The sequence below is a fragment of the Sapajus apella genome, unplaced genomic scaffold (genome assembly GCF_009761245.1).
Source record: "Sapajus apella isolate SASKATOON/1434 unplaced genomic scaffold, GSC_monkey_1.0 scaffold20, whole genome shotgun sequence".
Classification (NCBI taxonomy): Eukaryota; Metazoa; Chordata; class Mammalia; order Primates; family Cebidae; genus Sapajus; species Sapajus apella.
The window spans coordinates 23,187,522-23,215,489 of NW_022436960.1; the positions used below are offsets into that span (position 1 = coordinate 23,187,522).

The 27,968-nt window shown below is 37.3% G+C and overlaps 1 protein-coding gene and 1 long non-coding RNA gene across 44 annotated transcripts in view; one reads left to right on the forward strand and one right to left on the reverse strand.

The window, feature by feature from the left end:
• The window catches only part of NRXN3 (neurexin 3), a 1,699,208-nt gene that overhangs the window by 160,672 nt on the left and 1,510,568 nt on the right, over positions 1-27,968 (reverse strand). For 31 of the 43 annotated variants that reach the window (XM_032287189.1, XM_032287215.1, XM_032287186.1 and 28 more), the window contains one exon: positions 5,061-5,150. The exons of the other annotated variants lie outside the window; for them this stretch is intronic. In XM_032287189.1, the coding sequence (XP_032143080.1) occupies positions 5,061-5,150 (90 nt within the window). The remainder of the gene's footprint in view (positions 1-5,060; positions 5,151-27,968) is intronic. 43 annotated transcript variants of the gene reach the window in all.
• LOC116557658 lies at positions 79-19,656 on the forward strand. Its single transcript, XR_004271635.1, has 3 exons — positions 79-91; positions 14,268-14,280; positions 19,507-19,656. It is a non-coding gene; the product is annotated as an uncharacterized LOC116557658 (long non-coding RNA).

Consider the following 27,968-nt stretch of genomic DNA (forward strand, 5'->3'; position numbering starts at 1 on the left):
TTTGATAACTTGAACAATCAAGTCTTTATTTCTTTATAGTGAGGAAGAAGAAATCTTGCTTCAATGATAAAAGGTATTACAGTCTTCCTGGGTATATAATTGTGGATGACAGAAAGAAACACTCAAATCAGGTGATGATCAGAGTAAATTATAGATAACTACTGCATTAGTTTTTAAAGTTACAAAGTAAAATAATGAGAATGAAAAGAATTACGTATGGCAAAAAAAAAAAAAAAAAAACACCTCAGTGAGGTGACTCAGAAAATGAAATTTAAAAACTAAGTCTAATAGTTAAGTTACCTGAAATTAAATTCCAGTTAAGAGACTTGGATTCATTGCATACTTGTAAAAATGAACATTCTAGTCACCAAACATATTATTTCTTTTCAATCTTCATAGTGCATAATATTCTATTTTCTGTTTAAAAAAATCATGAGAGATAAATTCCTGTCTTTATTAATTTGTTTTTGGGAGGATGATTATGGTCACAAAACTAAATTATTCCCTCAATATGAAATATAAGCATATTGGTAAGGCTCCAGTCCTGAGGAAGCTGTCCTTCAGATTTAACAAATTTTTAATAGTGGATGGGTATTAATGAAGAAAGCAACACATAAAACTCCTTAAAATGATACAGAGGTATGTTAATGGGGTTAAGGATGTCAGTAGTTAACTATTTCGAGTTCCCACTTTGACACCATTTATACTTCTCTGAAAAGTATCAGAATGAAACCATACCAGAATAGAGTTTAGAAGAATGAAACCCAAATTATCCTCAACTATTTCAATTTATAAAAATCTCCCTCAAGTGCGAGATTTTTCCCGAGCAAATGCAAAGAGCTCTTTAAAACTTATTGCAATTTATCAGGACAGCAACATGCTAAGGCCTTCTTTACTGTTATTTCTCCAGATTACTTCATTTTGCTTTTTTATATGAAGAAAGGAAAAAAAGGCTTATTAAGGGAGTTAAATATACATCTTCCTAATTTTTTCCACTTAGTGATCAAACAGTGCTCCACTCAATCTAATCACCTGAAGTACTTTAGCGAGAAATAACTAGAAACAATTTTGTTATTTTTGCCTACTTAATAAAAAGGACAGTGTTTTTAATAACAGGTTTTCGTTTTATAATTTCTAATATGAATAGAGAGACCCTGTGATGTTTGGGCTTTAAAAATCTACCACTATTACATGGTCTTCAAGGCTACACTATTTTGACCTATCCTTGAATTCCTGGTGTATAATGTGAAATACCTTCTCAATGTATGACAATGAAAGAAATGGAAGTGGCAGAGAAGGGAATGCTCATCTGCTCAGAGGATACTCCTCACATGAGAGTCAATTTTGCTCATTGAACGACTCATAGTGCCTATTAGTCAAGAATGATATCCCTTTGGAAGCTTTGAACACTGCAGTATGGTGAATTGGCCAGAGAATTTTGTTATGTTGGAAATGATCTATACTTTATAAAAATATCCAGAACCTGAAAATGGGATCTGCTGGCCTTAATGAGTACAGAATTACCCAGATTACAAGGGTTCAATCAAAAAGATTTTCATCATTTTCTCAGCAATTCATTCAGTGTGCTGTACATATGCACAATTGTATTTTGTACTCTGTACTTTTCACACAAGATGCAGCTGAAAGTTCAGTGCACAATAACACGAAGTAATGTGCTGGAGTTCATACCTTTTTACTGTTTATTTTTGATAACTAGTTTTTTTTTTTTTTTTTTTTTCCCCCCTGGAAGCCCTGAGCTTACTACAAAATAAATAAAATGATGGAAGGAGAAAATAAATTCTCCGTCAACCCCATAGAGGCATTGGAAGCAGCTTAACATAATAAATGAGAAGCAGCTGCCTAATAGGAGATTTCTAGGATAAAAAGTCAGTATCTTACATTAGACAGCCTTTATGCCAAGAGATACCTTCCAGGCGCACAACTGCTGACCAATCATAATATTTATTCATCTATTTTGTATATAGTTCAGCACTGGTGATAAGTTATACTCGATTACAGGTAGAAAATCTTACATTCTAATGTTCTTGAAAATACTGCACAATGATAACCTCTATAATAGTTCTCATCTTATTTCTCCAGTGGTGTTATTATGCCAACTCTTACAAATAAAAAGAGGGTCAGAGCAAACTGAAATGCAAAGCTGAGTCACAATGGCTAGAGATGATGAATCTCCTTCATTCCAGTTGCCATTGTTCACTCCACAAAGTGCTCTTTGCCTGTTCAAGACTGACCCAAGCATCAGGAAAGGCAAGGCAGGTTTCCTGGGTTACCAAGATTAAACTGCCCCTCTGCTCCTGACTACAGCTACTTTCCCAGAGAGATCTGACTAAACGCTTCTGAGAAGAAGACACTGGTGGAGTGAGACAGTAAAGAGGGTTGTCATGTTTCAATTTTTCACCTTGTCATAGGAAGTATTTGTTTTTCTCTTTGCTTGCTTCATGGTGTGCTTCTGTCTAGATCTGCTTTTCCGCTGTGGTGAAACCCTCTTCTAGACCCTGTACCTTGGATCAGAGGGTTAATGCCAAAGCTAGCAACCAGTAAAAGGAACAGTAGAGCACTCTGAGTCTCCTGCCATCCCTTCCTCTGATGAATTTCTCTCTCAGATAAACAGGGGTTAGTGTGTAACAGAAATATCACTGTCCATTCCCTATGAATAATGTGGAGAACTGACTAGAGAGTTTCTTTTTATCATTTGCTCAAGATTTCCCAAAATCAATGCCAGATCTCACTATTCTCATTGTTTTCATTCATGGCTTACGGTCCATGAGATTTTTATAATAACTGACCATTATATATATATATATATATACACACACACACACACACACACACACACACACATCTATACACGTACGCATATTTATGTATGTATATCCTACTCTGAGAACTATTTTATCTTAAGTAACACAAAGTTTGGTTACAACACCAGTACAGGAATTGCAGCAGGTGACTTTCTGTTTTAGATGCCCATCGTCTTGGAAGTCATTAATTATTACCTCATTTGGACATCAAGTTCACATACTGCTTAAATTAAATCTTTGCATGTCTCCAGTCAGTGTTGCACAAAGACTAATTAATTAAACCTCAGAACACCCTTGGGGAATAGGCAGTATTATTTTTCCTGTCCTCAGATGGGAAATCTGAGATACAGAGAGGTTAAGTGGATTGTCTAAGGTCAGAAAGTTAATCAATAGTAGACAGAGCCAGAAAAGAGACTTGGGAATGCTATGGCCCAGCTCTCCTCCCCAATGACAGAAAAAACTCCAAAGAGGCATTCCAAGTACTTCCAAATGCAGCTCACTTTACCCTTTATATTCACTGTCTTTACAAGTCTTTGGTATATATTTTGTATTTCTTTTGAAGGGAAGGTTAGCTAGGCAGAGGAAGAGGTAAGACAATAGAATGAATAGATGTTACTCACCCAAATTACAATATACTGTAGAAGAGAAACTCACGGGTTGGAAATAATTCTTTTCAATATTATATGCATATATAATCATACATATATTTAATTAAGAAACTAGGATATCTTCTTCCGTCCCACCTCAACCATCCCTCCCCACATCCCAGCCCCTCATCTTGTGTATTTGAAAGCATCCTTTCATGTGAAAGCCAACGGATAACGACTCTATTGTAAGAAAAACTAAAAGCCTACTAATAACTTTATAATGATTTATACAAATGAAAATGCCTGGCATGCTATTAAACTTAGACTTAAAAGGCAATGGAGTAAAATAAAATATTATTAACATAAAACTGAAAGAAACAAAAAAAATTCTCAGGCACATGAGACTCAGACATGCATCTAATTTGCTTTTTCCTGTTTAAAAGTGAGGCAGTCATTGTCTTTAATGTTAAAGGGACTTTATGAGCTGATGATTACTAAACAAAATTATTTGCTTTTTAGAGTTATTCTTATTTTTAATTAGACCACATACATTAAAAACAGGGCAAACAGTTAAGACTCCGTGAGGATTTTCCATGTTTAAAGGTCAGAATGTTTTCCTCCAACTTAAAACTGTAGTTGTCCTTCGTTCTTTAAGTCATATACTAAGTAATATACCTGGTTACTTATCTATAACTCAATGAGATCTCTACAATGTTAACAACTCCCTTAACGTGTTGAGACAAGAGTAGTTTATATTGTCTCAATAACAACACAGAGAGTAAATATCTGCTTAGATTTTTTTTTTCATTGAAATACAACGGTTTATTTCTTAACAGCTTGAAGCTACACAGGAAAATTCTAACATCAGTTATAACCGCTGCCCTCTTTTATTAACAGTGGTTCTTGTCTCCAGGAAATCAGAAACTGCTGTTTTGCCTTTCATGAACCTTTTCTTTTCCAACTCATTATGTTAACTACTTACACTTTTGTTGCATAAAACATCAAATACACAAGGGTATCCACACAACCAAAGTGTAAAATAAGTTTGTTTTTAGTTTCAGTCAGCAACTAGGACACAATTAATCTCTTATAAAATAATTTCGCCTCTGTAGGTTTTAAAGGCAAAATTCATCTTTAAGAACAAATGTTAAAAAAAAAAAATTGCTCCCCTTATAATATTTGTTTTAAGCAGTTTAAGTTACAAGAGTCAATCTATGGTTTTGGTTTTGTTCTGTTAACCATGCTACAAGCCAAAACAGCCTGAAGATGTAAGTTTAAAAACTACTTTTGAAATTTCTTTAGAAAGCTTTGGTGTAAGAGGTAATTTAGAGCAAATTAGTAAATAATGTCATGCAGTGGTTAAATTGCCATAATACCTTTCTGTTTTAGAGGCTCCTGGAATTTCTTGTTTTGTGTTTGTCATGCTGATAGCAGGCTAGAAGTTAGTCCCTTTAACTGTATTTTAATGGCAATGTATTATAGCATGATTTATCAACATATGGCAGGTGGAAGCTGACACAAATTATAATGAAAATTAAAACAGTCATTTATGCAGCAGGCGATTATCATTTAAGGAACATTTATTTGCAGGCTTTAAAAATGAGGGTTTAGGATCAAATGATTTTAAAATGAAAGTTTTAATGACGGTTACCTTTTTCCTGCAGCCACTCCTCTACGGGCCGGTTATATTTGAAGGGGATTTTCTGTTTTACCATTTGGAACCGTTCATTATCAGTGTTGCCTTTAAAGTTTAAAAAACAGCTTAAAGAACAATCTGAAAAGTCAATAAGTCATTAAAAACATCCTAGGTTTTTTGGTTTATGAAGTTTTTAGAGATAGATATCAATTTATCTTTAGTAGAGGTGGAGTTGAAGTCACTCTGCCCTTGATTGATAGTTTTAAAGGTCAGGTTAGTCTTAGCCATGCAGTACCCCATTGTGTTTTGGAAAGGTGGCATGGGATGGGAATCCTTAAGAGGTATGGCCCTTTATGGAAACCGGTTTACCTTCATTCTCACGCCAACCACACGTTCATTGGGCCAGCTGAGGAACAAGGACCTTCTTGACCCACGAGTAATCCACTTGCCAGATCAGTTTCAGGTTGAGAGGGGAACCCAGCTCCACAGTCATGCACACTCCACTATTAATCTACTGTATTCCCATCAGAAACATAGGGCCATGTCCTTCCTTTCTTCTCTCAAGTGTCTGCAACAGCTTTATGTTCTGACAGAGGGAAGGCAAAGACGATAATTTAAGCCTTGATGGCCAAGGGAGACTTCTTATTCCACAAAGAATGTCTTGGCATCTCCTTACCTATTTGAAATAGGTAGATCAGTACAGATGGCCTTTTATATCACTATCTTTCCAGATTTGTTCTACATTTTAAAAAATAATTAATGAAACTCAAAGTCAATGTTTGGAAATAGAGGTAATTATAAATACAGTGATGTAACATTTGTAGACTTTTGAGCACCTATATTTTATGATAAACACTGATATTGTATATTTATCTAGCCTCACCCCACCTGCCTCCCTTCCTCTCTCCCTCCTTCTTTTCTTTCTCTTATCTTCTTATGAGAGGTCCTTCCTGAACAAGCATGCATTCATAAAGCCTGTTAGGAATACTTCTTCCAAGCATGAAATATCTAATTAGTTTCAGGGCTCAAACATCATGATTTTAACTGCCAGTATGCCCCCTCTGCCTTTGTAACTGTTATTACTACTCCTGAATGGTTTCCATAATTAGGACAGGCTTGGAGAGTGGAGCTGTGGAGATACACACTTAATGAATATGCTTCAAATAACAAAATAATGAAGCCATGCCTTGGGAACTGTTCTATCTCGTCAACCAACCTCACATTGACCTAGCAGAAATTAGTGAATTGTAATTCATTACTTTTGAGTCATAGGTCTATATTGCAACTTGGGCAACTCCATTCCAAATGATCAATATTAAAAATGAAAGAAAAATCTCAAAGCAGGTGGCTTGGAAACAATTTAAAAAGAAGTCTAAAAGCCATCAAGAATATTAGAATTGCATATAGCATCAGCCCAAATGAATAGGGGCATGCTAAAGCATTTCAATTGTAGGGCCATCTCCACATGGGAGTTATTACTGGCTGAGAAGATTCCACATGAGAATAAACTGGTACCTACCTTCTGTGTTGGGGAGGTGGGGTGCAGGATGCGGAACGGGTAGCAATGGTGGAGGACATTCCCAAGTGAAGGTTCCCCATTCACTTCTCATATAGACAAATTATTCTAAAAAGCTGACTCATATCTTTACTATCAGGAATTTTAAAAATAATTACTCATAAAAGAGGAAACTATGGATCTGCTTCTAGCCTACATTTTGGGACCATATCTGGCTGGTTCAGGGTATAACATACTAACATATCAAGAAATAAAATGCAACAAACAACAGTTTTGAATTGCAGTGGATAATTTAAAATTTTCCTCAAAATATTATTTCTCACAGAAAAAGTAAATAGAGACGGGAGGCAAGAAGGGAAAACAGAAAGGCAACTTAATTTCCTGGTGCTTCAATAAGCCCACGGTGAAAGAAGATAGTTTAACCTGTTAAAATAGTTACTGATTAGACATCATTATAATGCTCTTCCTTGGTAGATCTTGGTAAAAAATTCTGCTCATTCGAAATTAAGTTTGGGTAAAATTTTTAGATGTTTTCATGTAAAAAGAACGTGTACCTTTTCGAAAAAAACCTACATCTATGACTCATAATCCTACCCTACCGGTGAGATCTCATAAAGAATGTCATTCATCCTCCGGGGGTTTAGACACAACAGAATACCATACTGAGAAACGGTAATTGGCTTGCACCAGATCTGCCCTGAATATATTCTATTACTTGGGTTTTCTATATCTGCCATTGTTGGCTACACATTAAATACAGTAATGGCCTTCATTCTACTCACTGTGGAATAGATTAGCAAAGCCAATAGCAAGTATAAAGCTAAATATTCTTAGCAAAATGCAGGGCAAAATCAGAAGTAACTAAAATTTCAATTTTTCAGAATTTAATATGCACCAAATTAAAAAGTTGTATTAATTTACTTCCTCCAAATACATAAGGCTCTTGGCCCTCCTAAGGATCCCCACCCCCATCATCTACTCCCTTTCAAATGTAAAGCGCCATAGAAGATAGTCTGGGGGCATGGTGCAGGCTAGGAAAGGAGATAGCAATGAGTGACATGGGGAAGGACAGCATGGCCATGATTCAACCTTAGACCCTTCTGAAAGTGACAGGGAGTCATTCTTCTCCACCTCAGCTTTAAAGACATTTAGAAAAAAGTTTTAAGTTTTCCACACCAGACTGATAGTATCTGGCACTAAGGATGACAGTCTTGAATGCTGTTAAAAGTTGTGAAAGATGGAAGGTCATTTGGAAAACCAAATTTGTTTAAATTGCCACATTAACATTGTTCTTAGTCTCTTTTCATGTTCTGGTTTTTATTTTAATTTATCTCAAACATTAGTAAAAACTGTTTTAGAAACATGTGCATGAGAATGAGTTCTTTGCTACTTTGATTGAAGAGCAAACAGCCTTCTAAATATAAGTATTCTTATATACAGGGCTACTCTAAAATCTGAACAAACCTTACCAAATTCATATACATTTTTATGAAATCTTTAATGATATTCAGTTGTACATTTCATATAGCAACAAGTATGTATGTACAGTTAAACAAAGAGTGAAATCAATTCTTCAACAGAAAGTGATGGCTATGCTTAAGAAGAATGGCCTTATGCGTAGTAAACATCATCATATCATTAAAAGGAGGCATATGTGCATTGCTAATTAGATGAAAAAAATGTAGTAATGTCATTTCTTAATCACACTGAGAAATCTATAACTTGCACAAAGAGATCTTCAAGTAAACAGTTCTTGAATTACTTCTGAGGATCTGACACGTCTATGGGACTGGATTTTAGAAAAAAAAAATCTTAGTCAGATTTCATTGTACTTAAATATACGTGTGTTTATTCCCATAGATTTTTGATTAGGGATTGAGAGTATCACATATTTGGCCTCCTCTGTTTATTTTCATTTGGACCATTGGCTCTAATATCAAGCATTTCAACTCCTGGAGACGTGGACAACATGCACGTGCACTGTGGAATTATAATATTCTGAAGAACAGGCTGCTTTGAGGTCAAAGTATTGAAGCCCAACTGGTTCATAGTTCCAACCTTTACACTCTAACATCCCATTTCCCACTTTGGGTGAATCCACTTAAGATAAAAGGGAAAGACACGGAAAGCAAATTGAGTAGGCCCCAGTAGACATCAATCCCTCTTTAAGGTGAGACTCAAAATTTGTTAATAATCTCAAAGGAATAAAATTATTTCAAGTGAAAAATAGAACTTTTGTACAGCATGGTACATAGGCTTACACTTTATTGGTCCAAACATGGGTCCTATTTATTAGAAGGTATACTAATACTCTTAAAGCCATCATCATTACAGCATGGAAGTTAAGATGATGGGCTCTGGAGACAAACCTGGTTTTGAGTTCTAACTTTATCACTTATTAGCTGTGTGATCTTGGGCAAGTCACTTGGCCTCAGTTTCCGCATTTCTGAATTTGCCATAGGACTTAGTATGGAATAATAGGGAGTACAGCATATTTAAGCTATTATTATTAATATGACTCTTTTCTAAGGCTCAGAAGCAAGCACGTTCGTTCCATGGTGCAGTTCCCTGTCTCACTTCCTTATCAGTCCTTCATTCAAAAGATGACCCTGTTCTACTTGATCCCACAGAAGTCATTTTGCAAAGATCAACTGACCGTAGAAAATGTAACATCCCAAATATCCCTTAAACCTCTTATCTATCACATTACGTATTTCTGTATCTTCTAAAATATACTCAGCTAAGCCCATTTCCAAAACAAAGTGGATTTGTAAAACCACTGAAAGTAAAAGAGCAATTCAGGCATTGACAAATGTGATTTCTTGGTCCAGCCACAGGTAATGATGATATACTGCTGCTAAGTTGAGAAAGAGTGGCTTAAAGGTTCTACAAATTTGCACCAGGCAGGCAGAAAGCACTTTCTTGCAGGTAGACTATTAATACCACCCGAAATGTTGTCAAGCATGTGGACATGCTAATAGGAATATCCTAACAACATTCATCTGTGCAAAATGAATGCCAAAGGTATTTGTGACTTTTTGTCTTGAGCACCGAAATAAAAGAAAAAAACTTTATTGCTTTGTTCACACTAAAAAGTCAGACTGTGGGTCTAATGAACAGTCAAAGAACAAATGCTGTGTATCAGAGCCAGAGGCAAAAGAAAATCAATGTAGCCGTACTGCTGCCCTCAAGTAGTAGGGCAGTTTGGAGGTTCTTGCCATGTGTCTTTCACCAAATAACACTTTCTAAGTTTCAAAGAAAATATATCACACTAAAGGAAGGGAACTCCAGAAACTCTGGGGTTGGCTCTAGCCACATTTCTGGCATTGTCCCAGACCAACTCTCTTAGAGTCAGAGAGGGAGGTGTTGCACACTCAAAGGGTATCCAGAACATTTGGCCACTTGTAAGCGATAGATGGATCTCAGCAAAGAACGAATATCTTGTATTTATGAAGTGTCTTTCGACCAAGGAGCTCAAAGTGCAATTATATAAGCACCATCTCATTCATCCTCACTACACACCTTTGGGGTAGAAGAAAAAAGAACTATTTATATGTTGCGAGCCTTGATCCTTTAATGAGCCAAGGTAAATAAATTAATGTCTTGGAACAGAAAACTGATCCGCTTGGGGGAAGTAAATTAATAGACCCAGAGCCCAAGGGCAATATTAAGTAAGGGAGCTTTTTAAGTGGTTCCTTGAGCCTGGAAAGAAGTGCAAATCATCCCGGCATATACTGAGTTGGGTGATAAAGCTCACCTCTAAGTGTCTTCTGGACATGTTCTGATAATGTCAAATATATATGGGAAGATGGAATCATTTCTTTTCTAAATTAAAGTTGTAGTATGGATTTACCAACTCTAGGCTGTGCTAGGTGAACTGTTGAAGCAAAGATGGCCCAAAAATGAGTGAAGAGAACACTGGATATGGAATCAGACAAACTTTGAATCAAGTCCAATCAGACATTTATCAGTTTCGTGAACTTGGGCAATTTATTTAATTTAGATGAGTCTTGGTGTCTCCATCTATTAAAAAAGTATTATCTATATTGCATGATTTTATCCAAATTAAATGCAATAAGTCGGGAAAGGGCTTGGCTTGTGGGGAGACAAAGAAGGTTGGGAATTGAGAGAGTCTGTGATTTATTTTAATTCTTAGGATCTTTCCCTAACACTTTTCTGAGGCTTAGAAATGTATGTTATTTCTCCCAGTAAAGAGGCTTAAACAGCATGGGGAAGGGAGTGACGGTACATCCTTGCCTAAAGAGCCTTCTAAAACCTTTTCCAGTCTCGATATTGTCCTTGAGCTCTAGCTTCTGCCCATGTTCTCTCACTGATGAACCTGTAGACATTTAGTTATCATGTCCCAATATCTGGTTTTTTGTTTTGTTTTGTTTTTTTGAAATGGAGTCTTACTCTGTTGCCCAGGCTGCAGTGCAGTGGTGCAATCTTGGCTCACTGCAACCTCTGCCTCCTGGGTTCAAGCAATTCTCCTGCCTCAGCTTCCCAAGTAGCTGGGATTACAGGCACATGCCACCATGCCTGGCTACTTTTTGTATTATTAGTAGAGATGGGGTTTCACTATGTTGGCCAGGCTGGTCTCGAACTTCTGACCTCATGATCTGCCTGCCTTGGCCTCCCAAAGTGCTGGGATTACAGGTGTGAGCCACTGTATGCAGACTATCATGTCCAAATATCTGATAGCCCATGGAATGGAATAGAACCATGCTATTCCAGAGATGTAACCCTGGTGTATTATGTCCAGCTGTCCGAATGATCATGTCCCTATTCCTTGACCTTTGGTGCTGGTCAAATATACATGGTTTTTTTTTTTTTGCATACATGTTAATATTAGACTCTTCTTTCATACCCTAAATGAATCAAATATCCATTTCTGCTGATGTATTTATGATACTAAAATGATTTACCTTAATGCAATAATTACAACATATATCACTAATCTCCTTTCTCTGTATTTTGAGGCCATTTGTAACTCAGTTCCTGAAGCTCATTTCTCCTCATCTATCAAGGATACTTTCAATCACAGTTAGGTTTATAAAACTAGGCCCAGGTGATTGCAAAATCTTTATTCATTCCTATAATTTAGTAGAGTATTTTCAAGAAACTTCAAATCAAACTTTCTTCAGCATGCTAAGTCAGCCTGGTACCAGTTTTTTTTATTTAAGAGCCCCTCTCACAAATGCCATGTTGTAAATTAACAAAACATAAACTGACTATACAATGTGCTTTCCTTCTTCAATTGCTGTCACTTTTTTCCCTTCTATAATTATTCTGAAATATGCACTGATGCTGCAGTAGTTGATTTCAATGTCTGAATTTTGTCTATCTCCTTTCTGGTAAGCATGCTTAGTTGTAGCCATGCCTTAGAGCATTTTAAGCTTCAGTTTCTTCTTATTTATGTATTTTGAGATGAAGTCTCACTCTGTTGCCCAGGCTGGAGTGCAATGGATCTCAGCTCACTGCAACCTCCACCTCCTGGGTTCAAGTGATATTCCTGCCTCAGCCTCCCGAGTAGCTGCAGCCATATGCCACCACAACTGGCTAATTTGTTGATATTTTTAGTAGAGATGGGGTTTCACCATGTTGGTCAGGCTGGTCTCAAACTCCTAACCTCAGATGATCCACCCACCTCAGCCTCCCAAAGTTCTGGGATTACAGGCATGAGCCATCATTCCTGGCCAGTTTCTTCATATTTAAAAGGGGATCCTCATAATAATTGCAACATGGGATTGCTGTGAGGATTCAAAGGAAATATATGTAAAGCAGTTTGAAAATGTGTGGTACATAATAAGCCCTCAATATATGATTTGTTATTATTGGTATAACGAGTACCTGATTCAGAAGAGTTAAATTAAAAAGAAGGCAAACTCCACAAGAATGACTTCCCTACAGAATTTTTGGTGTCAAATATTTTCAAATATCCTTTTCAAAATAAAGCTTTAATGTTTGCTCTTCAGCTGTTTGACATATGATCCCTTCAAGATTTCCCCAGTTGCCTTTCCTCTTATCACTTATTTCCTCCTTGTTGCAAAAGGCACAGTGTTATTTTGGGGCTCCGTCTTCCCCGTGATCCATGCCTTCCCGCATGTCCACCCTCTGTGTGATCTACGCTTCTTTGTAGTGTCATTGCTTCCTTTCATTTCTATCTACCTTCTTCCTCCCACTCCCCATCCCCATCTCCTCTCATTCCTCTCATGTTTGTGTTTTTTTAATGTCAAAGTAGAGAATATCAAACTCAATGTTTTTGAAGCCAGAATGCCAGAATATTTGACTTTTTAAAAAATGTGTTCATTTTGTCATGCAAATGCGGTGTCCCCACACAGCTCAGAGGACAGAGAGGTTTGGGAGGACAATTTCACTGCATAACACAGGAGCATTTTCATCCCGTGAACAGGAAAGTCACACCACTATTAATACCTCTGATGCTCAATAAACTTACACCGTAGTAATCCTTCCATTCAGATCCTATAGAATTGCCGGTGTTTATAAATTATAGGCATTTTAGACCAACCTTGACCCCCACGCCTAAGAATGAACTTATTATTCCCAAAAGATCTAAAAGTAACAATCACTGTTCCAGTCACCACCCACAGGAGATCTGGCCAGTATACTGATTTTCAACAGTTGCTTAAACAACGATATCATAACAGGACCACATTATTAAGCTTGTTTCCAGCTAAAACGCAAGACAGTTTCTAGTTGAATGGTTTTCCCCAAAAACTGTGCCATGTTGCATTCATGCAACACACTTTATGAACTTCAAACAGGTATTTAATCATATGTCATTAAATGTATTCTTTTTGTTTCATAACAGTATTCAAACATGGTAAGAAAATGTTTACCTTTAAGATTTTTGTTTCTGGTAGGAGATACCTCTCTTAGCTTTCTGTTATCTGCAAATTTAATAAGCATGTCTTTTGTGCATTATTCTAGTCCCTGAACAGGAAGATTATGATGGAGCTATGAAATATCTAAAGATACTTTGAAACTCCTCTGTGTAAGAGGTGAGGCTTGATTCTCCAACCTTGGATGTGGGCTGGTCTTAGTGACTTGATTCAGAGTAAAATATGGTAGAAGCAACAGTGTGTGGTCTTAGAGACTAAGTCATAAGAGGCGCTCTCTCTCTCTCTCTCTCTCTCTCTCTCTCAGACCACTCATTTCGAGCAAGCTAGATCTAGTCGTGTCATGAAGACACTGAAAAAGTTCTATAGAAACCTACATAAGGCAAGGAACTGAGCCAGAGAATAACTGATGCTTCCAGTCAATATCCATGTGAGTGAAAGATTTTAAAAGGTTTCCAAGTAATCTTCCACTGTGCAGATGACTGCAGCCCTAGTTCATACCAACTGCGATGCATCAGATGCCCTAAGCCAGAATCACTCAGCGAAGCTGCTATCAAATTCTGACCTACAGAATCTGTGAGATCATAAATGTTACTTTTATTATTTAGGTTTACCTCAAACTTGATTGGGTAACTTGTTACATAGCAATAGATACAGCGTGATCAGAAAGCTTTAACTGTTGGACCACACAGGCAGGTCTCTTTAAGATCCCTTCATAGTTCTTTGTACATCACAGTATAGTTCTTTAGAGAAATGAAGATACACGGTGCACAACATTTATAGTATTCTCCTCACCTGCCAATTTGCTATTGCTTTCCAAGGGAAAGTTACATTAGCGTGCACAAGTATTTTTGTTTTTGTTTTTTTTATGAGTCCAGGTTAGTTCCGAGCCATCACCATATTCTTTGTTAAATCTAGCTAAATGTGTACCAACTTTTTGGTCAAATGAAACACTGGAGAAGTCTGATATATCAGTCCCAAGTTTAAGAGATCCATCCTATTATACGATGTAAAATTTAGGACTTTTCCCAAACTACTTTTCTATTCTGAGCAAACATTAAAGGGGCTTAGAATTCAAGTTCCTTAAGCACTTGTAATGTTACTCATCTAAGACCCAGAAGTTAGAATTCTCTCTGAAGAACTCTATTACCATTTCCTCACCTGTGTGAGGGGTGAGAGGAGATTTAATTTTCTTATTTATTTTGTTTAAATTGGTCTTTATAGTTTGAAGGAAATTCTTTTTCCCAAAGAATATATTAGTGACAGATGTGGATGTCCATTTAGGGAGTGAAGGAATTTCGGGTAATCGCTGAGGTCCCTCTTAGAGTAAATGCTTTCCCATCTTATAATTAAACAAAAAAAGTTTCTGGGAATAGAGTTTGCTGGGATTTACAGCTTATAATTTGAGAGAAGGGGTCCATAATTTTTAGGTTGTGGAGATCTCAAAGACCATCTAAGAAATATATTTTCCCTATTTTGATGTTTCTCTAACTTCTGCTTAGAACATCATTAGACAAAGAATTCCTAGCACAGGTAAGCATCAAAGAGTATCGATTTTGAAGACAACTCTCGCCCCATAAAGTTATTAATTAAAGAACTGTCTATGTATGTTCCTGTTTGTTTAGCTGCATAGAAGTTTTCAGGCTTTTCACAAATTAAACCAGCTGGCAGCCATGTATCATTTAGTGCAAGATTCAAAGGTCAGATACACACTATTAAAATATGATACAAGAATCAAAATTTTCCCAGAGAAGGAATAACCTCAGGGAATGCAATAGTTATAGTATATCTTGAATTCACACAATGCCTCGTTAACTTTACATGGCAAATTAATTCAAATTGATTTGTTTCTAAGAACTGCAACATGGCCTCAAATCTGGCTACAAAGGATAATGATAAACAACAAAGCACTGAGCTCAGAGAAATGTCTAGAGAAAAGTATGGATCAGCATGGAGGCTGTTTTATAACATAAGTATCTTAGTTTAAAAAGAAAAGGGGAAAGGGAGAACATAGCCTATACAAATATAACACGTTTTATAAATAACACTGATAGATCTTAAGTGCCAAAAGAAATGGCAAATAAACTATTTGAAAGTGTCCAGAGGGAACATGAATGAGGATGATTTTTAAATGGACATTTAAATTTTTAAAAATTAAAAAAAGAGAAAAACGGAAAAAAAAATGGAAGTCTTGGGATATGGCAGACAGAATCAGGATTAATTTCAAAAAGCCATGTCCTAAAGAAAAGAAGGGACAATCGCTTAGTGAAAGTCACTGATTCCCAACCTTAGCTGGAGACCTGCATCAGGGTTGGAAGGAGAAAGTTTACTAGGGAAACATGAGAGCCTTTCTTCTTTTTCCAGTGTGTTAAATTGAAAAAAAAAACAGCTACAATCCCATTTCAAAATCTATGCCTCTTGGCAGTGAGACTATTACTCCTCTCATGAGAGTTTGAATCTATATCTTTTCACCCTTAGGTTCTGGGTGGGCTGTGATGTTGAGAAATGTTAAGTGTATGATTGCTGAGAAATGCTGAGTGTATGATAGAATATGTTTTTTGCTAGGAAGAACGATGGCAAGGAAAACCTAGCCACCCCCCGCTCCCCACCAAGTGGAGAACTATGTGGGGCATTCTAAAGTGGCAAGACATTATATAAATATCATATACTGGTTAAAACAGTTTTTTAAGCATGGGATATGTGACCCTGCCCCCATGGCTCCCTCGTGGAGAATACTTTTAAGTTTGTCTGTGATCAGGGGTAAGCAGGTACCAGCTGCCTCCCCGGTTTATTTTTGTGTTATGAGAAAATATTGAATCTCTCTTTGTTAATAATCATCACCTGTTTAGAGAGAATAACTACATGGGTTAGAGTCGGCTTGAGGCCCTTCAGCCCAGAATGCTACCAACCCCCTGAGGCTCTCAGCTCAGAAGGCTGTTGGTCCACCGTCTGGGTGTCTGCTTCTCAATTCCTTGAGCGCCGCATGGATGGGGGTCTCTATGGCCAAGCTGGTCTCGGTACTGTGGGACTTGCTTGGGCATATGGCCCACTAGCAAATGTGATATAAGCAGAGGCTTGAAGAGCCATTGGTGTATGAATGCTTGCCCTTGCCTGCTGCCTACACCTGAGATTGCAATGTCCAGAAGGCCAGTCTTGGCTCTTCTTCCATGAGAAAAGAAACTCAGACATGTGAATCTACTAGCCATCTGAGCTGAGGGCCCAGAGGAGTGTATGAGGCCATCAAGATCACCTAGCTCCGTCCAAGCTAACCCACAAGAGAATAAACATCCCCATGAGCCATGGAAATGTGAGCCAATAAAAAACAAAGTTTTGGAGTGGTTTACTATGCAATGAACCTAACTGATACAGCCAGGAAGTCAGGAGATTCAGGAAGAACAGGGATCTGAGAGTGGGTAAAAGAAGCACCCTCTCCTATCAGCGTTTCCATCAAGGCTCAGTAGGGGGAGAGAAGCAGCTCTGTTGCAGTCTCCAGGGTCAAAGGGGTTTGTGTGGCAAAAGCCTTAAGGGTCTAGGGATGGAAACATGGACAGTTCGGCCCCTGTTACCTATCCTTAGCCCTGTTCCTCTTCCTAAGGAAAGAATTACCGAACCTAAAAGAAGAGATGCAATAGTGCAGTTCCTGAGAGGAGAGGGAAAGGGTAAGGCTGAGGGAGCTGGGAAAGGGGAGGAAAATTGGAGAAAGGGTGATGCATGTGCTGATGCTTCTCCGATCCTTGATTCTAGACTTAGACTAGGGAAAAGGAAGGGAATGAGGTGGGGATTGACTCCAAGGTAGTAACAGTAATTCAGTAGCTCCCTAAAGGGACAAGGAGCTACTTATCTGACCTTTTTCCATCACTGTTTGGATGAGGAGTAAAGAGAAGATCTGTAAGAACAGGCTGAATTCTGAATTTACTAGTAAGACTTTCTGGCACTGAGTCCTCTCACCCCATCAATGAATTTTTCATTCCATACATGATTTCATGAAGACCATTGAAGGATTATCTTCTTTTCTGAGCAAACGGGGCCTTTACTTCCATCCTTAACCCAAAATTCCAAAACAAACCAGAACCATTTATGTCCCTGCAGGTATGAATACTGGTCATGAAGACCCTTACCTATACTTATACTAGGAAAGGCATTCCTCCACCACATTTCCTACTAGCACACAACAATGAAAACAAAGCAAAACACTGATTAAAGATCAAAACTAGACAAAAAAAAAAAACAAACAAACACAAAAACAAACAAAAAAACCCCACCAGTTCTACCTTACAACCTTGGCTTTACTTGTTTTTCTGTTCTGCTTTGTCTTGAGACAGGGCTTCACTCCCATCACCCAGGTTGGAGTCCAATGGCAGGATCTTAGCTTGCTGCAACCATCACCTCCTAGGCTCAAGCAATTCTCCTGCCTCAGCCTCCCAAGGTGTGTATCACCACACCTGGCTAATTTTTTAAAAAATTTTTTGTAGAGATGGGGTTTTGCCATGTTGTCCAGGCTAGTCTTGAACTCCTGAGCTCCAGTGATCCACCCATCTTGGCCTCCCAAGGTGCTGGGGATTACAGGTGTGAGCCACTGTGCCCAGCCTGCAACCTCGGCTTTTAAAAGGCATGTACTGCCTCTTCAGCCACTTTTAAAGTTTATGGATTAGCAAAAAGCAGCCTTTTTAAACTCATTGAGAAGAGTTTAGAAATCATTTCCCTAGGATGTTATAGCTGATATTTGAGTGACCTCATCTCTTTAGCATATGAATGGCAGCTAGACTCTAGAGCAAAGACCCAAAAATGATCAAGATCCAAGGACCTAGGGGTTAACACAAGTAAGGACAACTACCATTGCTAACCGCTGTGATTTACAACTCAAGTGACAATCAACCATTACAAGTAACTTATAGTTATGTCATGACTCAAATATTATTCACGTTGTAAATGTGTTGGCCAGAATAGCATTTTTTTTAAATTAGGGCTTTTAAAAAACACTTTTAAGAAAGTAGCCGAATGATGATGCAAAATTATCTACAAACGTTAAATACTTATCTGGCATCCAGATGCCACTACTCTGCACTGACTGTTAGTCCTTAAGGTATTTTTTCCTGTGAAATTGAAATCACGTTAGAGGCAGTGCTTTTTCTTTTTTAAGCTTTTTACTCCATTCTACTTCCATGATTCCCTCCTCAACACGCAACGAAACCAAACACTGACAAATCTTAAGTGTTCAAGAATACTCAAAAAGTTGACAACTATTGGCCACCTCAGAAGATGCAGGTATCCAACAAACTATTAGCTTTGAAGCTTCTGATGTTCAATAAGGTTCTTATAACCTTTATAACATTTGAGATAGATACATAAAATAGCAATGCCTCTTCCTTCTTTTAGCTATTTAATACGACATTAAAAATATATATCTAATGATTATAGGTGATTTTACATTTAAAGATTTTCATTGCATATTAACTACGTGCTAGGGCAAAGGCAATACTTTTTATATTTTCCCATTGCTAGGTATGGGTGTATACAGAGATTTTATAAATATCTCAAATGAAAGCATGCTTTTGTATGTGGCATAGAACCTTGCACCTTGCAACAAGAAATAGCCCTAGATTTGAGATATAAGGAAAAAAAATCCATGATTTAAAGAAATTATTCAAAATAATTTCAGCTGACATCCCTAATAATAAAAGATGTGAAGGAAAAAAAAATTTAAGTCAAAGAGGAGAAATCAGATCTATTACCTTGGTGGAAGAAAGATAAAGTCTCTCATTTTAAATTAGACGAATAAAATTAAACTAGTCCATATTGCATAGAAACGTCTGAACCAAGCAGGGAAATGGCCAGGTGACCTCCTATTTTCACCATTCTAATTACTAGGTTCCTTTGAATTTCACTCCTTCAGAACCCTGCTTTTATCTTTGCAATAATGATCCAAGAGATTAAAAGAAGCCCTTTGAGTGACTTGATTTGCCTACTCAAGTTCATGCAGTACCTATTGATGTACCATTACTGTCTTGTCAAAAAGCACTTACAACATTAGCAAGTATAGGTGTAATTAGGACAAGAGGTGGACAGGTGAGAAAAAAGGCTGCAGATTTCTGATGATCAGGGATGGCGGCTTTTAAAAATCACATTGGAATCCTCACAAGTAGTTAGACTTCTGAACAAGGGTTGAAATTTCTCCTCTAGCCAAAACCCAAAAAGGCCATTCAAAGATTTACTTTGGATTGTGAATTACAGAAGATATATACTAAATACAGTGAGTAAAGATATATGTAGATTTCCTCTTTACTTAACCGTTGGATTTAAATGTGGTTTGACTGAATAATGGTTCAAATCCTATTACCCAGTTTCTACCACAGAAATTTATAGAGAGGCATGCTTAATGAGTACTTTTAGAGGAGAATTTGAGCAGTTTCTGTAAACAAAGAAAAGCAGATATTAGAGTTGCTTCTGCTCCTGCAGTTTGGCTATGTCAATTGGGACTTTACTTCCAAATGGCAGTGAGATATGAAAGCATACAGTAATTGCTCAAACTCTTGGTCCCTTTCATCAACAGCTTGCTTATTCTGAGTAGCTGCAGAGGCCAGTGGAGTAGGGACAGACTGGAAGACTGAGAGTGAAGAGTGGCACCAATCAAAGAATCAAAGCCAGAAGAGGGAGGAACAAAGTACAATTATATCGATTGTTTCATTCGATCAGAAAATTAAACCCACTGTAACCTGATTGAAAGTTATAGTTATATAATTATGCAGCCACAGAACAAGCTAGATTTACTTTCTGAATAGTTCAATATTATTTTGGCCTGTGTGTTCATTACAGATACCTACCACCACTATCTCATTTCAACAAGACCACTAGGAAGGTTGGCTTAGAACAAGTCTCTTAGAAGAATTATACACCACTACTGAAAATGGAAATAAAACGAGAGTATTGTTGGTGAAGGTCTGGGATCAGGGTTGGTCAGTGCTCTCAGTTAATGTGTTGGCAAAGCACCTCACTCAGTTTAGTTATTTCAAGAACAGATCTATTAAGAGTATTCCAAAATTCCCTTTATAGACCTACTTGAAGCTCAAAATTCTGAGGTCATAGTGGGAGAAAGTCACAAAATGAAGCAAGACTATTAGATTTCACTTGATTTGCCTCCTCCAGGAGAGCACAATTGTTCCCTGAAAACAATATATTTTCTTTCTGTGGATTGCCTTTATTTTTACCAATTCTAGAGCTCCAGTGACACCCATACCACAGAGAAAATTCAATAAAATAATCCAGCTATTCATTTTGAAAGTCTAAAAGCATTTTAGTTCTATTTTAGCTTGTATTTTACTTGCATACATTTTTATTTTATTGGAAACAGTCAGCACCTCACAACAGTTTTATACAGGTATAAAAATGAAGTAATAAGATTTCTAAACCTTGGCGGTCTTAGATTTTAGATTTACTTTATTTTACATTTATATATATCTTAGATTTATTTTTCTGTCAAGGCTACTGAAATCTTCTTCCTCCCACATATCATTTTGTTTAATTATACTTGGAAATCCACCCTTTGAGACCAATAAAGAATCATCTTACCAATATAAAACATCTCTTAATAAAGTCATATCTGTTTCAATTAAAAAATCTCTAAGTAAAAGATTACAAGTTAATAGTAAATATTTTTATTTTGTTATAAAAGTGAATATTTATAGTCAACGCTTGTCAAGGATACTGCATATTTCTTATATTTTATTATAACTTATATTTCTGTTATGTATATGCAATCAATGAAGTCAGAAAGTTCCAAAAACCTAAGTTGCACAGTTTAATATTTACGTTTGTTTCCTTTTAAAAATAGGATTAAGAAAACTGTGGCCACTTTTTTTGAGCTGTAGAGCCAAATCTGGTGGCATATGCCTCCTATTCTGGTAGCTAGAACTTGAATGACTTAATTGTAGTCAATATTGTGGTCAGCAAACTGCGAAGGGGGTCCCTATTTTGTAAATAAAAACCCAGTGTGCTTCAGTTTTCCTTTTAAAAAATGTATATATTTAAGGTATATATGATGTTTTGGTATATTTAATCTTGATATAAACAGTGAATTGACTGTAGTCAAGCAAAGCAACATACCTATCATCTCATATAGTAATCATTTCTCTCACTTTCCTTCCTTCCTTCTTTGTGGTAAGAATACCTAAAATCTACTCTCTTGGCAAATTATCCATATAAAATATTAATACAATATTATTAAATATAGTCCTTATGCTGCGTATTAGCTCTCTAGACTTATTCATCCTTTATAGCTTTGTATGGAAAAAAAAAATACTAGACAATTTCACTTACATGTGGAACCAAAAAAAAAAAAAAAGGAAATACACAGAAAGTAAAATAGTGGTTACCAGGGGTGGTAGGGAAGGGGAGGATGTAGGTGAAAATTTATTTTAAACAGTACATGCTTTTAGGCATATGCACATCTATAAAAACTGATAGCCTGGTCTTGTTGCTTTAATAAACAGGGGATCTGATTCTAAAATCTCTAAAACTCAACAGCAGGAAGAGGGCTGAGCCACTTCTAAAGTGGGCTAGTCCATCCTCAGGACAGCAGACCAATGGCTGGAAAACGTAACTGAAGCTCAAGCAGGAAGCTCTCAGCAGCAAGATAGGGACAACCAATGCTGAGATGATAAGGGACTGCTCTCTCAGAATTAGAAGACAGACTTATCGGGGAGAGGATAGGAGAAAAGATCAATGCGAGGCATCAACTGGCACCTTTATGCATAAGGGCCATGAGAAATAGACTAGGGTGCCTAATCATAATTCTTGAATTTAAAAATATGCACTATTTTTTAGGGGAGAGGGGTGTATTTAAGTCACCACAGTTTACTAAGTAGAAGTAACAGAACTAAAGAGACAATGCTTTCTGTGTGTCATCTTCAAATCTTGCTCTAAGCAAGGTATGGCAAAATACAAATGAAGACAGAATTGAATCTATTATCTTTGGTGTTGAACTGGAATAATGGTATTTAGCTGTTTTGTTGTCATTTTTAAGTATACGTAAATGCAGTGCCTGTGTCTCTTATGTATTGTATCCCTTTATTTCTTTGTCCTGAATTAACCTCACCAGTACGTCTATGTCACTATACAGGGTAGTACTATCCTGTATACACTGGGACACACTATTTGTTATGGAATCCTCATAGCATCCTGGAAAGGGGTTCTATTAATATTACCATTTTAGAGATGAGAAAACTAAGACTGAGTGGTTAAACTACTCCAGTATTGCACAGCTAGTGGCAGAACCAGCATTTCGATCATCCACTTAGGGATTTCGATCATCCACTTAGACATTCTCTTGCTCTCTTTATTCCAAACAGAGATAAGGCAATTCTCAAAATAAAGCTGATGAATTAGTAAAAACTGTACGCTTCCAAATGCTTTTGAAGCTGTAGGCTTCCAAGTATCTGTGATCTAAATCAGAGGTCCTTCTAACTACAACTAATGAGCAAATCTGGCTCATCACAGCTTGCTTTTGTAAAGTTTTCTTAGAATAAAGCCAGGCCCAGTCATTTATGTATTGTCTATAGTAGGTTTTGCACTTTAACAGCAGAGGTGAATAACTGCAACAAAGACATGCAAATCATATTTATATTAAAGTTTATGAAATAGCCAAATATACTATTTATATTCATAACATGGGATTATAAAGCCTATGCTACTTGTTATTTGACCTTTGGGGGAAAAGCTTTGGTGATCTCTAATCTAAATAAAGGTATCAGGGTTTCCTTGTCTACATGCAAATGCTGGTTCTGCCACTAGCTGTGCAATACTGGAGTAGTTTAACCACTCAGTCTTAGTTTTCTCATCTCTAAAATGGTAATATTAATAGAACCCCTTTCCAGGATGCTATGAGGATTCCACAACAAATAGTGTATCCCAGTCTTACCTGTCGTTAATATTGTTCTCCTAAAATATTTTATGCAAGGATAGGTTGTGATACCCTCATCCCGTCCTCTGGGATACACAGTTTTCAGAAACTTGGAGGCATTTGAAATGAAGACTTCATCACTGCACTCTGAGAAAAACACATTTCTCTAATGTGATTCAAATGAAAACAAATCTAGTTTAATTAAACATTGAGGCTGGCAATTGTGCATCAGGCAGAAGCACATTTCTAGTAAACGTTTAATAACGGGATTACAGAGTGTTCTGCATGTACTGGGACGTAGGAAATCGTACATCTGCATGTGAATTTATAACTGTCAACCAAGTGAATTTGAGCTCTGTATATAATGTCAACTGGAGTGCTCTTGGAAAACAGTTGGAAAAGTGCAGTGGGTAACATGTAGATTACGGTGTGAAGGCAAACAAATCTGTGTGCAATCTCAGCGCTGACCCTTGGTGGACAGTGACCACAGCAAATGTGCTCACCCTCCCTGAGCCTTGGTTTACTCATCCATAAGAGAGGGAGATTAATACTTCTGCCTTGGAGCCACTGGGGAGATGGCGCAAAGTAAAATAATGTATGATGACTGTGTTGAAGGTATCACAGGTGCATGCACATGTCTAGACTCATCAAATTGTATATAATATGGGCAGGATTTTTTGCTGATCAGTCATCCCTCAATAAAACTGTAAAAAAATTTTTTTAAGTAAAAGAAAGATTTCCATGGCCATTAGTTTCTTCAATATAAAAACTCTAAGTTGTCATGTCATCTTTCACACCAGGTAGGGGAGCCAAGCTTATTAGCATTGTTCCAGATAATTCAAGGTCACATCCCAAATTTTATTCCATGCTTGCCCCTGTCTGGCCTTCGGGCTCCATCAGGCCTTTATGTGTGCCTACTACTGAACCTAGATCTCACCTCAATAACAGCACCTTCTTTCACTATCTAGAATTGTAGGTTCAAGACAGTGCAGTGTGAAGGAGCTTTCGGTTTGCCTTCCAAGACATACAGGCTTAAGTTCTAGGTATTCATGTGCTAGCTTGACCCTGGGAGAAGCCTCCAGGTACTCATTTGTGAAATAATGATAATAGTAGTATCTACCCCTTAGGGCTACTGCGACGACTTAATACAAGAACTCAGTACCCCATCTAGCACTAAATAATGGCTCAATAAAATTTAGGTATTAAAACGTCTCCCTTGTGTATCTGCATTTCTCTTCAACTACACTAGGGGATCCCTGAGGTCAGGAGCTGTTTTATTTTTCAACATATACCCATCACCTAGTACAAATTCACATAGAAAGTAGATGTGGAACAAATATTTGTTGTATAGTGAATGGAGGTGAATGAATAAATGCAATAAAAAATGGTTCCACTCAGACTTACAGTGTTGATGAGGATAGGAGAATACTTTTTTATATTAAAGGCAATAGCAGATAGTAAAAAGACTTTTACAGTGTTTCTGCTGTTTCAAAGTACAATATAATTTTTTTCTAGCTCATGATCAATTCAGTTCTATTGTTTGATACACATTTCAGCATTTAACTTCTGTTGAATTGACTTTTGCTACTTATAAACTTAGTCCCTAAGTCTTCTTACGTAGTACTATATATCTACCATTGGCACTTAGCAAGCTATGCCATCAAGGCCAACACAGAGCATCGGTGACTTACTGAAAGCCTGTAAAAGTACCATGTGGAAAAGAAATGCATCTTATGGAGAAAACTAAATATCACTGGGAATCCAGTCAAATTCATGTTAACTCCATGAACAGAAGATTAAAAGTGCCTCTTTGTCCTTGACTCATTCCCTCCTTCCTCTTCTGACCTCTTTTCCCCTCTCTTCAGCCTACTGGGATATTGACAGGGATTTTAGAGGAGTGGAAGAACTTTATCTCTTTGAGATGAGCTGCAATATGATTACAATCGATTGAGTGATTTACAGTATAGAGCACTTTTCACTACCTTCTCTGCTTTATAGAATTATAAATGACATACTGTATGTGAATATATATTATTATTATTGGATATTTATGTACCACCTTTCTCAAAGCAGCTCAGTGTTCTTTTTAGACTTTAAATAACTGGAGAGACTCTGCAACCTTGTGCAAAATTTAAATCGAAGACACTGCAACTTAGAAACTTTTCCTATAAATAAAACCATGCTCTTGCATGGGTGGCAGGACACTGGGTGTTCAGCCAGCTCCAGGGCAGAGGAAAAACAGTACAGGGCAATTGTATTTTATGTCTGGGACAATAATTCTAAGTTTTCATAATTACAGACAACTTCTGCAGGCCAGAATTTGTATTAAGTACTTAAACTCGAGCTTCTATGTGGCAGTCGGGAAAACCAAACTTGTAATTCACTAACCAGCTTTAAAATTATGCAATATTTGATTGTTTTGATTCAGAAGAATGTGTATTACAGATGCCTCACACAGAGAGAGATGTTACTAATATTTTTATCATAGAATTTCAAATAAGTTTAATTTTAAAATCCCATAAACTGTGCCTGTGCTGCATTTCTATTTAATAAAAATAGATGCATTATGGATGGAAATTAAGAAATTCTTTTTCTTTTATCCCTGGCGAAATCATACCTAGAAGTGACCCTCAAATATTTTTATTATTCATTTTACTGAGTCTCTAGACTATAATATTTAACATATGGCTCAATGCACATCATATGCCTTCTAATTTTTCAAATTCCAACTTCTTCTTTAAATCCCAAGATAGTCTACTAAACATGGGGATAATGTAAACCAGGAGCCAGACTCAAATGTGCATACTATCAAGTCCTACAGAAGGTTGCAGCAAAATCATTCTTTTGCCCAGCAGCCCTGTAGACCAAAAGCATTGCCCTGTTCACAAGTGAATTCTAGATAAATAATATCTTTAATTATTATAATTATGATGTAAATCTTCATAATCATAAAAAGCTCCTTTGTGTGTGCTGTTTAATTCCTTTATAAATAACCTTGAGCTATGTATGCTTTAGAGTCAAGTTTTTACGTGCCCTGCGTTCCCTCTCCCTCAACTGTTTTATGTATCTCCATCTCGTCCTTTTGTCTTCGTTCCCTCTCCCTCAAAAGTTTTCTACATTTCTATCTGGTCTGTTTGTCTTCTGGGTGCTTCTATAGCATCAGTCCAAGCCCCAGTTTGCCTTGAAATGCTTATCAGCTTCTTAGATACATTTATGGGAGAGAGAAAAAAGCTTTGGGTTTGATGGCAGTAATTGTATTTGACTTATAAGATACAAGGCTATTTATCTTGCGGCTTGGGATTCGCGGAGAAGGAGGAGGTTTCCTTAATAAAAACTAAAGAAAAAAAAATATTAAGCACCTTCTTGCCACTCTCTCATTCCCCAAGCAAGACCATTAAATGGCAAAACGAACTTTCATTTAAAAGCTCTTTCTTTTTGCATATATATGGCGCTGGTGGGGAAAACAAGAGCACAAAAGGAGAGAGGCTGACAAGGCTTCCAGAGGCCTCACCAATGAGACAGATAAAGGCAAATGTGTATAGGCGCCCAAGAAAATGCTGCCTTCTAGTCTGGGCAGAAATTGGAGATTTAATTTGAGGGGAGAATTCTAGAACTGAACTTATGAGAAAAATTCTAAATTGTCAAGATATGAGTTAAACCCGGAATTCCTAGGATATGCAACTGTTCCAGGGTGTTTAAAAGAATCTAAGGAAGGAGCAGAGTGTGACTGATTAAACATTAAGGCTCTTAAGTCAGATGGTCCTAGGTTGAATACCAGCATTTCCCAAACTAAGTTAAACTCCCATAGACTGCTCCTAATCTACACAATGGGGCTAAGACCAACAATGTCCTAATGGGTGGTTTCAAGATTAAGTAGGATGCTGCCCACGAAGTTGGGGAGTATGTCATAAATCCTTGGCAGATGGCAGCCATCCTCAACTGGGTGAATTCGGCTGAGAGATGGTGAATGGCATCTGCCACTTTCTCCACCTCTGGAACAAAGTGCTCATTCAGTGCACACGTCCCTCACTTTGGCACCATTTCTACTATTGTGGAATTCTTCATGAAGGATGAGAAAGCAAGATGGAAAATCTCTTAGTCACCTACTGTCACCTTTCATAAATAAACTTCAGTGTACAAAGTCTTCTGAAGATAAAAACTGAACCTAAAAGGTATACAGGTGGCAGATAATCCAGACAAAACACCTGCAGATACAATTATTCACGCAATGCTTTAAGGTACTCGAAGAACTTTCTACTTTCTAAGACAGAACAATGAACACAATCCCCATTTTATGGGTAATGTAACAAGCTTCTTAAGGTCAAGCTTGTTAATGGATTTGCACCATAACCCTGCTGTCATAGCATGCAAATATAGCTTAAGAAAGGGTCCTTTGGGAGGCCGAGGCGGGTGGATCACGAGGTCAAGAGATCGAGACCATCCTGGTCAACATGGTGAAACCCCATCTCTAGTAAAAATACAAAAATTAGCTGGACATGGTGGCGCGTGCCTGTAATCCCAGCTACTCAGGAGGCCGAGGCAGGAGAATTGCCCGAACCCAGGAGGCAGAGGTTGCGGTGAGCCGAGATCGCGCCATTGCACTCCAGCCTGGGTAACAAGAGCGAAACTCCGTCTCAGAAAAAAAAAAAAAA